The sequence below is a fragment of the Trematomus bernacchii genome, unplaced genomic scaffold (genome assembly GCF_902827165.1).
Source record: "Trematomus bernacchii unplaced genomic scaffold, fTreBer1.1, whole genome shotgun sequence".
Classification (NCBI taxonomy): domain Eukaryota; kingdom Metazoa; phylum Chordata; class Actinopteri; order Perciformes; family Nototheniidae; genus Trematomus; species Trematomus bernacchii.
The window spans coordinates 5,696,125-5,708,274 of NW_022987720.1; the positions used below are offsets into that span (position 1 = coordinate 5,696,125).

General features: G+C 42.5%; 2 protein-coding genes across 3 annotated transcripts; both read left to right on the forward strand.

Moving 5' to 3' along the window:
- The first annotated feature begins 309 nt into the window (after positions 1-309).
- Positions 310-6,892, forward strand: wtap (WT1 associated protein). 2 transcript variants are annotated; one of them, XM_034142837.1, is made up of 8 exons: positions 310-528; positions 1,089-1,126; positions 1,244-1,299; positions 1,400-1,458; positions 1,585-1,712; positions 2,991-3,169; positions 5,418-5,572; positions 5,692-6,892. In XM_034142837.1, the coding sequence occupies exons 2-8, from the start codon at positions 1,097-1,099 to the stop codon at positions 6,339-6,341; spliced, it is 1,257 nt and encodes a 418-aa protein (XP_033998728.1). In that variant the 5' UTR covers positions 310-528; positions 1,089-1,096; the 3' UTR covers positions 6,342-6,892. The 2 variants fall into 2 exon arrangements, 1 of the variants encoding a protein (XP_033998728.1); XR_004556860.1 differs by lacking the exon at positions 5,692-6,892 and having other exon boundaries at positions 2,991-3,906.
- A 480-nt stretch (positions 6,893-7,372) lies between these two features.
- acat2 (acetyl-CoA acetyltransferase 2) lies at positions 7,373-12,150 on the forward strand. Its single transcript, XM_034142839.1, has 9 exons — positions 7,373-7,505; positions 8,384-8,518; positions 8,759-8,940; positions 9,499-9,616; positions 9,698-9,841; positions 9,924-10,043; positions 10,154-10,308; positions 10,408-10,518; positions 11,407-12,150. The coding sequence occupies exons 1-9, from the start codon at positions 7,457-7,459 to the stop codon at positions 11,575-11,577; spliced, it is 1,185 nt and encodes a 394-aa protein (XP_033998730.1). The 5' UTR covers positions 7,373-7,456; the 3' UTR covers positions 11,578-12,150.

Genomic DNA, 12,150 nt, shown 5'->3' on the forward strand with positions numbered 1-12,150 from the left:
ACATCCCGATATACAATATGTTATAACATATAATGGGGTAGAAAGTTACATAGCATGGCAGTGCCAACAAATTTAACTTAGCTTCCCTTTGTATATTAACTTTACAACAGAGACATTCATTTTTTTTTTTTAAGTTAAAAAAATAACTGCTCTAGGAAATACCATATTCCAAATCTTAAAAATAATCAACGAGAAACTAAATGTATGTGAATAACTTCAAATAGAACTTAAAGAATAAATGGCCGAGGAGCTATCCCTTAATATCTATGCGTCGCAGCCACGTTTTAGATTCCTGAAACCTCTGCGGAGTGAGAGGTCTGTCTCTCTCCTCCTCTCAGGCTCACTCTGCAGCAGCAGCAGAGCAGAGCCATTCTGTCCGGCAGTCAGTGACGAAGATGATGGTGATTACGCCGAAGCGAGTCAACTACACATAAATCCACTGCCAATTTTAACGTAGTTGCAATCTTCTGTCTTGTTGAGAATCGGTGAAACCGCGAGGATCCAGAATCATCGAGATAAACTCGTCTGGTGAGTGTTTGGATGGCTGAAGGCCCGAAATCTGCAGCCAAGAGCCCGCTAGTTTCAGGAAAAGGAGCGCAAGGGAGGGAGTCATTTCCTTCACCGCCATTTTGTGATAACAAGGAGCCGAAAACAGAGCCAAGAATTTCATGCTGCCAGGCTGAACATAAATCAATTATTGTAGCTTCACACTGTAGTTTCATAACCAATGTTTAATTCACTAGCGGATGCTAAATGTTATTAGCACTCAGTAGTTAACCTTGTTAGCTTATTTATATTCCTTCTCATAGCTGCCCTGCCACACCAGCTAACATTAGGCTCGACAGCCCTTACTGATTGGTAATGTTCACTTTTATATGGTCGACCATGTGGTTAGCTTGCCCTTCACACACATAAAGCATCCGTTTTTAGTCGGAAACCACAACACTTGTAGCAAATAGCCAACTTGTCATTCATGTCATATTTTTACTGCGTGCACAGGCTCCGAGTTGCCGCTAAAGATGATGCAGCCATCAACACTCGACACGAGCTGTATTTAATGCTGATTTTTCTTCTATATTCATTTCTAGATTTCAAAATGACCAACGAGGAGCCTCTCCCCAAGAAGGTGAGCGTGTTTTCTAGTTTATTTACCATGTGTCGCGACTTCCTCCATGTCAAAATATGGGCTTTAATAATTGATAAGCTTCTTCATCTAACCAGTTCTTGTTGTTGCTCTCTGCAGGTTCGCCTCAGCGAGTCTGACATGAAGACCCTGACCAGAGAGGAGCTGTGTACCAGGTAGGTTACAGCTCTACTATAGCAGATTAGTTATGTTGTGGGGAAACTTGATCTGTTTACGTTGAGCTGCTGATGTTTACACATGTTCTGCTCCTCTCAGGTGGAAACAACACGAAGCATATGTCCAGGTCCTGGAGGCTAAATATACAGAGCTATGTTGTAAGTGAACCAGCTGCATCCACCACAACATGTGTCCTCTGACAGCTATAACCAATATATCTGGTTGCTTGTGAAGGGATGTTTCTCCTGATGCCTTTTCTCTTCTTCCTCTCTTCGCCGTCTTAGCCAATGATGTGCCAGGGCTGAAGGAGTCTGAGGAGAAGCTGAAGCAGCAGCAGCAGGAGTCAGCACGGAGGGAGAACATCTTGGTGATGCGGCTTGCTACGAAGGAGCAGGAAATGCAAGAGTGCACAGTACGTATATATATATATATATATATATATTCATCCACCTTACTAAAGCTGTTGTTTTGATTATGGGGAGCTTGCTTTTTTAGCAAGATAGAACACTTGATGATCTCTTTAGATTGGCGACTAGCTGTAGTCCAATAAACATAATAAATAATAACTGAGCTATATTTACTTAACTTAAATAAAAGTAGGTACTCTTAGGCTGCAGCTAACTTTTAATTATTGATTGATTATTCGATCTTCTAAAATAAAGTGTTGTTAGGTTGGCTAAACCTCTGCTATTGACTAATGCTCATTACAACTCACTTAGTCTTTTACTTGCTTGTTAAGTTTAATCAATGGCATAAAGAACACTATGTATTCATATGAGATTGCAAATATCAAGAAAATTCAACAACACACTCCAGTCAGCACATGTATTGTTCATTTTCACTTGAAAAACTGAACCTATAATATCTCAGCTTATCTATTAATGGACATCATTTCAGCACTACACTTTAAATTGTATTCAACAATTATAACGCTATGTAGGCTAAAGTTAAATTGTGTGGAGGAGGGCTCCCCTGTCTCTTATCTGACTGACATCTCAGTAGATCACTGGGTGGCTTTGTGGCAACACATGCCATTCTTCCAGGGCAGCTGAGGTGAACACACGCACACACACACGCACACACACACACAGGTTTTAGACTTGGGACCTTGATGTTTCCTGCCTTTTTAACCGTTGAGCCAGTATAGATTAGTTCAAGCTTTGGGGCATATTGGTTACACCCTTGCCTCATGTAAATATATGCAAATCATTTCCATGGAAGTTTGAAGTGATGTTAGCTGTGAGTTTAGCAGGTGGGATTTTGTTTGTTTTGAGCTTGGTTTGTCTGCCTGGAATGGAAAGGATTTGCTGTATGTGACTAGGACAGCAACTCATATCTAACAATAGCTTTTGATATGGACTTCACGTGGTGTTGATGTAATATGATATGATGAGGACTTATAATCCAACCACATTTTTGTTTGCCTTAATATAAATCTAGATGCTGTTCAGAGCTGAATGATTATACTATTTTAAAAGTAACATGCAGAGTCCCCATCTTTAATAATCTGATATGACCAAATTCTGCTCTTGAGGCTCTATTGATTTTAGAACCAGAATATTTATTTGATTTTGGGGGGACTTGCTGATGTAGCTTTATCGACTGAAGGTTGGTCAGGCTAAAATACTGCATAACAGCGGTACATACTACCCTTTACTGGTCAGTAACACCTGTTTGTTTTATCCTGCAGACCCAGATCCAGTACCTCAAGCAAGTCCAGCAGCCGAGTGCGGCCCAACTGCGGTCATCCATGGTGGACCCGGCCATCAACTTGTTTTTCCTCAAAATGAAGGCTGAACTAGAACAGACTAAAGACAAACTGGAGCAGGCCCAAAATGAACTGAGTGCCTGGAAATTTACACCTGATAGGTAAAGACAATCAAAATAACCCCCACCCTCCCAAAAAACAGTCAAGACTTCCTCATGCCCCCCACCCTCACTCTCGCTGCAGGCATGCAGGATCAAAGGTGGGGGGGAAGGCTGACAAATGCTGTACTCACCACGAGACTCAGACTTTACAGAAAGCCAGTCACTGCAAAACAAAACTGTTTTTGTACTCTCGCACTGTGCCAGCTACATATCACATAACCTAAAGCGAAAAGACAGTATGGTCAGGTGACACTTGTGTTTCAGCTCTCTCCCCTCGTATCCCCTCACCGTCCAAGGGCCTGAAGGAGTCCGGACTGTTCCTGAAGAGGTGGTCACTCACTCCCCGACACGGATAAGCCCTCCCCGGCCCCTCAGCTCAAAGCAGACAGTTCAAATATTAAATAGGGGGGTTATGGTGGAGGTGAGTCAGGCAGGGAGCATCCCTAGCCTAAAACAGCAATTGAACATTTTAAAGACAATTCCCCTACTTGGTTTAAAAAGACATTTAACTGTGGATTACACCACACACTTACCCTGTAGTCTGCCTGAGAAACGTAAAGACTTGTTGGACAGTCTAGATTCATTGCAGTAACATGAGGAAAGTTTCTAGGATTAAAAGTAAGACTGTGGGGGGAAGAGCCGCTAGCAATGATGTTAAGACTGAGCGGAGCCAGATCCTGGCCCACAGAGCGCTGAGGGTCCAGTCGCCTGTGTCTCTGAACATGGGCCCACTCACGGTAGAGTGTATTTACATGTTTTATTTTGTGACTTGTTTCTTTTAACTGCCATTTCATTTGATCTTTCTCTTGTTTCTCTGAAACAAACACTTACTGCAGTGTGTGTTAACCAAGACGCATGATTGGCTTTTGATTGTTTAAACTTGTGTTAATATTTGCACTTTTATGATTCATTGAGCCTAGCTTAATTCTTCAGGTTCAAACTGAAACACACTGCTGTGGGAGTCCTGTTTTCAAGTTGTGAATGCAAATGTCTTTTAACAGTTCATGTTATGAGTTGATAAGAATGTATTTATTGTATTTCTGTGTATTGTGATTGACCTTACAATCTTTCCCTCAGCCAGTTACTCTAATAGCTCATTAGAATATTTTCTCACACCTGTGGCACAGATCCTTAGCCACTGTTTCAGGATGGAAGGCACCAATCTTTTGTGTTGTTTTAAAAACGAATTGATACTCTGGTCTCTCACACTGATGTGAGATTACCAGCTGGTGGTGCATAAACAGCCTTTAAAAGCTAAAAGCACATTTCTTGCCATTCCTTATGGTTAAAACTATAATTTCAGAGAAAATGCAGTTAAATTGCATCGCAAGTAAAAAAACAAACATACATGTATTTAATTAGCTTTCTGAGCTGTTACCACTCAAACGCCTGCTGTGATCGGCTACAGATGCCACGACTGTTATGTTAACATTTCCTTTTCCTCTGGCAAGATGACTTCCATAGGCATAAAATACATTATAGTAGAGAGATTAGTTATGGTTTGAACTGACGTGTAAACTTGTCATTTACTGCAAATTTGGCTTCTTGATTAGGGCTTTTGTAAAACACAGCCACAAACTGCTTTTACTGTGTGTTTAAATTGATGACATGCAAAACCAGTGCCTGGTTCTGCAAAGCATCTTTCCTTTTAATGCTGCTCATAGTTAAGGGTTGATATTTAAATGCAGGGTTTCTTGTAGTGTGTCATTCAAATGTTACTGTTACATTTTTCATTCTATTTTTTCTCACACTCTGAGCTACTGTTGTAGCGAGTTGTTGATTTGGAGAGTTTGGTGGCGACAGAATTGCTACTGTGGTTTTTAAAGTGCTCGTTTCTTTAATATGCAGCATGGTGAATTAAGTTAAAGTGTAAAAATGGTTCTATAGCAATGTGGGACCAGTAAGCTGCTTTTGGGTTTCAGCTACAGTGAGGAGGATCTTTTTATATTTGAAATGCCTACTCAGAACTTCTATTTTTTATATAGTAAGTGTTTAAATGTCAGTTTGAACTTTGGGGCTTTTACAAGAAAATAATTAACTTTTTGGGTAGAACACAGAGTTATATCAATAATTGTATCATTCATTTTAGTACAATGAAAATCCTTTTGTGGCTAGAGTAAATTAGGAATGGCTAGGTTGCAGCGTTAATGTTAAACTCTAGCTTGTTGGAACGGATCACCTGCACCTCTTTGCCTGTTGTGTTTGTCTCCTGGTTCACTGCGTGATGTGAGACTTGTTTCCCTTACAGCCAAACGGGGAAGAAACTGATGGCCAAGTGTAGAATGCTGATTCAGGAAAACCAGGAGTTGGGTAGACAGATGTCCCAGGGACGCATCGCCCAGCTGGAGGCCGAGCTGGCGCTGCAGAAGAAGTACAGCGAGGAGCTCAAGAGCAGCCAGGACGGTGAGAACACAACCAGCATCCACATCGCACAGCCGGTTTTACTTTATCATATGTACATCTTCACATGGTCATGTTGTTTTTTGACTTTCTTTGTCTGTTCCTCTTCATATCTCTCCTAGAGTTGAATGACTTCATCATCCAGCTGGACGAGGAGGTGGAGGGAATGCAGAGCACCATCCTCGTGCTGCAGCAGCAGTTAAAGGACTCCCGTCAGCAGCTGTCTCAGAATCAGGGGCCGTTGGATGGAGCGGGCCCCAGCAGGACTTCACCTTCTGCGTCCTGCTCGTCCGCTGAGCCGTCCGCCCAGCCCGAGCCGCCCAGCGCGTCCTCTGAACCGGCAGGCAAAGACTACGGGAGGGTCTCCAACGGACCGAGCAACGGCAACTCATCCCAGAGGAGCGAGACGGCCACGCCCAGCCTGTACCGGGAGGTCAGCAGCACTGAGGAAGACTTTCCCATGTCCCCCATGGTCTCCAGCCCCGGAGAGACCGAGACCAAACTGTCCAACCACTCGGAGGAGGCGTCAGGGAGTCAGACGGCAGCGGGGAGGGTCGCAGGACCCTCAGGCTTCGGGAGCCAGCTGAGCGCAGGGTACGAAAGCGTGGACTCTCCGACAGGCAGTGAGACGTCATTGACTCAGCACTCGAATGACACAGACTCCACCACCGACCCCCATGAGGACAAGGCTGCCATGGTGACCAAGGGCACCAGGACTGCGGGGTCACGGCACGCTCAGAACGGCCTGGACTCCGGCAGTGCGGTTTTGTAATGTACTTTGACATGTACTGTCTTTTTTTCTTTTTTTATACAATATACAAACAAGGCAACAAATGCATAGTCTGTAACACGGCGCAGCTGTCCAAGACATTTTGTTTTCACCCTGCTCTCCTTGCCTCTCGTGATGCCTCTGTCACATTTGTGTTGCTAAACAGGGATTTAACAGGTATGGGTTAATGTTAGATTTGAATTGAGTGGATGTATGATTAAAACTAGTAGGTTTCATTCTGCTGTTTTCTTTGAGCATGTCTATGCTGTTCTGTTTGAGCTCTTGACACTGAAATCAGGCATCTGGTGTTGTAACTCATCGTCAAAGTCAGTAAAATCACTGAATTACCGTAGCTTTGCAATATTCACGGTCATTTTTTAGATGTTGGCCTGTGTTTTTTCTTTTTTTTAATGCAGTTTTAATTTTTCATGACACAAATTCTGTTCAAAAGACTCTGTTGAATTGTGAGTAGTTTATATGCGATGTTCATATTATTCTGACTTCAGTCCTTTTCATGTACTGACCAAATACCAATAAAGATTTGTAATACTATAGAGTGAAACCCCATTATTACTCCCCATCAATGCAATGATAGGAAAACTCATTACTTGTATAGCACATTGGAAGCATACATATTTAAAAACCCTTATTACTTAATAAATCCTAAAGTATAAAACTGTTTTATAGTAGGTTTAACAAAATAAAAGTATTTAAATGTTAAGATAATGAACTCATGGATATGATCAAATGTTTTTCGCCTTCCAGGTTGAGCCTTAATATTTTTAATAAATCTCAATTAAATGTTATAAATCATACCAATAAAGCATTACAGTAGCACAATGAGGCTAAAAAAGGTTGAAAAAACCTTACAGATGAGTAGAGAAATATATTATAGTAGGAGTATTGATTGAATGTGGGTCTGATTATCTTAAAGTTCAATGGGATGTGGCTTTTCTAATAAATAAACACTCCTCCCAAACACTGGTGGCGTTGTTTCTTTTCACCTCCATTTACACTTCCTACTCGGTGCAGCTCTGACAGTCAGGCAGTGTCAACAGAGCCCTGCACAGAGTAGACATTCAGGAATAACCACTCCAGCCAAGCAGCCGTCTATCAAAATGAACACCGAGTCTATTGTCATCGTGTCTGCTGCAAGGACGCCCATTGGTGAGGTTTAATATCCCTTTAACTGCCATACACGTTCATTTTAAACACTTTTCTAACATTGCTACTTTGCTGTTGCTACATTCTGACTCGTTGCGATGGTCGAATAAGGTGTTTGTATTTATTTTGAATCATGTTTTTCTACATTTACGTGTCGCTACATCATGACCTTCTTTAAAGCGTATATATTAGCGTAGTTTAATTAGGTAAAGTGGTTGATGTCGTTCAATAAAACACGACGAGTCTTTGCGAAGCTGTGATTGGTTGGCTCATGTGTCCGGAGTGTTCCGTGGCCTCTGATTGGTTGCTGGTCACAGTCCCACAGAGCACGAGCGCTTTCTCATTGGTTATCACTGCAATATGTCCACCGTGTCAGATCAAGCTGGGCGTGTTCTCCTCCCCAAGATGTGAAACATTTAATTTGACAGCAAGGCCACTGTGTACTCAGAAAAGTCAACAAGTTGATAGTATGATATCCCATAAAGACTCTGCCTTTAAGATATGCATGAGTAAAGTTGATGTTATTATGTAATGCACTATATAGCATTACAGGCACATTTGTTGGTCAGAGTTCAAAAGTTGTTAGAAAAAGATTAAAAGGTGAACATGTTGGTCTTGACCATCGACTGTATATATAAAGGTCTTGACCTTTAAATGGTGTTTCTGCTGCCATCAAAGCTTAAAATAATTCACATAATAAATGTTTTTAGACATTTTGGAATTGTAATAATTGTACATCATACACGGTTGGATTTTGGACCACATTTAATATTGTGGACACCTGTTTATCTACTTTTCTTTATTTAGCGAAGTTGAATAGATGTAAGGTATCTCCCTGATTATGTGCTCATTGTTCAATATTTGTCCCTCTTTTTAAAAAGGGTCCTTGAACGGTGCTCTGTCCACTGTGAAGCTGCCTGAGCTGTGTTCCCTGGTGATCAAGGACGTTCTGAAGCGGGCCGAGGTGAAGCCAGAGGAGGTCTCTGAAGTTATCATGGGACACGTTCTAACAGCAGGTAAAAGCTCAGGAAATCACTGAGATAAAAGAGTGCCAGAGGTTGCCTTTATCTTACATAATGTGTGGTGTGCTAACAATTATTGGGTAACTGATTGATCCCCTATCTGTCTCGTGAAAAAACGTTGTTAATGGAGGGTTAACCCCTTAGTATCCAGCAAGAGTCACATTGATGTTCACCTCTATTGTGTTTTATCCCTTTCTGCCTTATTAATAGACAGTGTGTGTTTCTGTCCTTCAGGTCAGGGGCAGAACCCGGCGCGTCAGGCCAGTGTAGCGGCTGGGATCCCGTACCCCGTCCCGGCCTGGAGCTGTCAGATGGTGTGTGGCTCTGGGCTGAAGGCTGTGTGTCTGGGAGCTCAGTCCATCCTGACCGGAGAGTCCACTGTGGTGGTGGCAGGGGGCATGGAGAGCATGAGCCAGGTAGGGTATGGGACAAGAAGCATCAGAGAGGAATAGGAAACTTTATTTGACCAGATGGAAATGAATAATGTGTGTGGGTCTCCTCTTTAAGAGCCTACTTACATTTATATTACTTGATTAAAGGGGACCTATCATGCAAAATGCACTTTTCAATGTCTTTTATACATAAATATGTGTGTGTCAGGGAACTCACAAAGTGTCAGAAAACAAAACCCTCTCTCTTTTCCTCCGTACCCAAATCTCTAAAAACAGGGTTACAACGGAGCTGACACATGTTTTTATATATTTATATCTGAGACCCATACTATATGCCTAAAATTGCATAATAGGAGACCTTTAAGCCAATTGGGGTCTTTTTTATTTGCATTGCCTGTGTGTAAAACAACATTTAATATTTGGAACTATAGGTCTTGAAGTAAACTGAAAAATTGCTTTGTAGATATTTTTCAAATTATGGTGTAAAATATTTTCAAATTTCGGTATCTAAATGTTTTCTTGCATGGACATTTTGTCAGGATGTTAAGATGTTATAACCGTTGTTTTCTGGTTCCACCAAAGGCTCCTCACACTCTGAGAATGAGAGAAGGGGTGAAGATGGGCAATGCCTCCCTGCAGGACTCCATGGTGGCCGACGGCCTGACAGACGCCTTCCATGGCTACCACATGGGCTTCACAGGTGAGCATGGCTGAAGATAAACATTGTCACACATCCTTATGTATATTTGCTGTTGTGATAAATCTAAATACTTTTTATCAGCGGAGAATGTGGCAGAGCAGTGGAAAGTCAGCCGAGAGGAGCAGGACCAGTTTGCTGTCCGGTCCCAGAACAAGACAGAGGTTGCGCAGAAAGCAGGGCACTTCGATCAAGAGATTGTCCCGGTGACAGTGTCATCCAGAAAAGGTGAGCTGCTCTGTGATTTATGATCAGGAAATGTTCTCTTCTCTCTTTTACATGCACTGTAACATTTGTCTGTCGTCTTCAGGCCCGGTGGAGGTGAAGGTGGATGAGTTTCCTCGCCACGGCAGCAGCACAGAGAGCATGGCTAAACTCAGACCCTGCTTCATTAAGGGCAGCGGCACCGTCACCGCTGGCAACTCCTCAGGTTGCTGCTCCTGTATATTTTTGAGACAATGTCATTGAGGTTTATCTCACAAACATCCACTGTTGTGATTAGAAGCTATGTAATCTAAATGCATGTTTTTCCTACTGTAGGTATTAATGATGGAGCAGCAGCAACCGTCCTAATGAGCCAATCAGAGGCTGCGAGACGTGGCCTTAAACCGATGGCCAGAATTGTAACGTGGGCTCAAGCTGGCCTTGACCCATCTATCATGGGAACTGGACCAATACCAGCCATCAGGAAAGCCGTGAGTAATCAGAAGCAACAAAATGTAACCATATCTGAAAAAAATAAATCTTCTTTGGTTTTATTTCATTATTATTCTGTCGTTCTTGTCCTCTGGTAGGTTGGGAAAGCAGGCTGGCAGCTGGACCAGGTCGACTTGTTTGAGATCAATGAAGCCTTTTCTGCCCAGTCTGTTGCGGTGGTGAAAGAGCTTGGCCTAAATGCAGACAAGGTAATGTTTGCAGCCCAGCCTCACTGACAATAAATCTTGTATTTTTGTCTGTCCATTAACCCACTTTCAATACGAGTATCTTTTCATACTTGGGGTATCCTAGAATATTAATACAATCATACTAGTGCAATCTCATGTTTACTCTAGTAAAACAATTACGGAGCGTCCACACAGCAGCGTTAAAAAAAAATCTTGGAACGCTTCTGCCCATTCACTTTGAATGGGGTGACGTCACTTTGCCTCACTTTTCGCCGAACTGCATTGTGGGAAGCAGAGCGGAAATTTTCAGGATTTTCAGGATTCAAAGTTGAGCAATGTTCAACTTTTGAAGCTGAGGTGGAAGCGTCAGCCAATCAAATCCCATTTATGCAAATCTGACAGTTCAAGCGCTAGCCAATCAAACCGCGTGTATGCTGGGAGAGACATACCGCAGGTCATTTCCTCATATTCCAAAAAATGGAGGAGAAATTAGCGGTAGGGAATCACCCGGTGCTTTATGACCAGTCCCTATTTACCTACCGGGATATAAACCGGAGGAGCCAGGCATGGAGGGAGGTGGCAGAGACAGTGGTAGGTTTTCGCCTGTTTGGGGAGTTTATATCCAGTTTACTTCAGGCTTTTTTGCTTTGTATGTCGGGGGCGGGAGATTCATGTGATTGGTTGTTGGTCGCAAAAAATCCCCAAGGTTTTTTTAACGCTGCTGTGTGGACGCTCCGTTACTCTTAAAGAGGAACATTACAATATTTTAGAAACTGTCCCGTCAGCCTTAGGTGATGTTTTTAGGAATTTTTCCTTTTTATACAGTTGACCACTTAATAGAAACGTGTACATTTCCCTCTAGAATGGAACAGCATGGTAACCTGTGCTTTTTGTCCCGCCTCTCCTCAGGTGAATGTGAGTGGGGGGGCCATCTCTCTGGGCCATCCCATTGGCATGTCTGGCTGCAGGGTGCTGGTCACCTTGCTGCACGCCCTTCAGAGGACTGGAGGCAGTAAGGGCGTGGCGTCGCTCTGCATCGGAGGAGGGATGGGCATCGCCATGTGCGTGGAGAGGGTTTGAGACGGAAACTTAATGCTGCTTCAGATTGCACTCAATCTTAAATGATAAAGGGATAGTTGTTGTTTACACTGCAGGGAGTTTAGATGGTTAAATCTTATCCAATATTAGCGTGCCATTCTCACTGTGAACGTCAAACCCTCCCTCAGGTTATAGCTGTGTAACATGTGACTTAAGGATTTAATACCTCTAGATAATGTAATTCTAGTGTATATCGACTATTAGATGATATGTATATATTCACCATACTGCAGTTAGATGACCTGCACTCCTGACAAGTGAAACAAACTGCAAATGCAAGGCTTTAATTGTGCCCAGTACAGACAGGCTACCTTTTCTGTAGTTTTTTTACTTTGTGTAATTTAATGATTTCGTACTTAGATTGATGTACAAAGACATTGTGATCGACATTCCACTTTCTCTAATCAATGTAGTAGACATGTGCCATAAGGATAAGGTTATGTACGCTAGCCTTCTCTAACCTAGTACTTCCTGTACACAGCATGATGCAAGTGTAAATGTTTCCTGCAGCTCTTTTACATATCAATAAAGAATCATCAGCCATCGAGTCAAAAA

Excerpts from the sequence above, each read along its gene's own strand:
- wtap (XM_034142837.1), top strand. The coding sequence starts at position 1,097 with ATGACCAACGAGGAGCCTCTCCCCAAGAAG. Across the intron at positions 1,300-1,399 it reads AGAGAGGAGCTGTGTACCAG|GTGGAAACAACACGAAGCAT; the intron begins GTAGGTTACAGC and ends TGCTCCTCTCAG. Across the intron at positions 1,713-2,990 it reads AGGAAATGCAAGAGTGCACA|ACCCAGATCCAGTACCTCAA; the intron begins GTACGTATATAT and ends TTTATCCTGCAG.
- acat2 (XM_034142839.1), top strand. The coding sequence starts at position 7,457 with ATGAACACCGAGTCTATTGTCATCGTGTCTGCTGCAAGGACGCCCATT. Across the intron at positions 10,044-10,153 it reads CACCGCTGGCAACTCCTCAG|GTATTAATGATGGAGCAGCA; the intron begins GTTGCTGCTCCT and ends TTCCTACTGTAG. Across the intron at positions 10,519-11,406 it reads TTGGCCTAAATGCAGACAAG|GTGAATGTGAGTGGGGGGGC; the intron begins GTAATGTTTGCA and ends GCCTCTCCTCAG.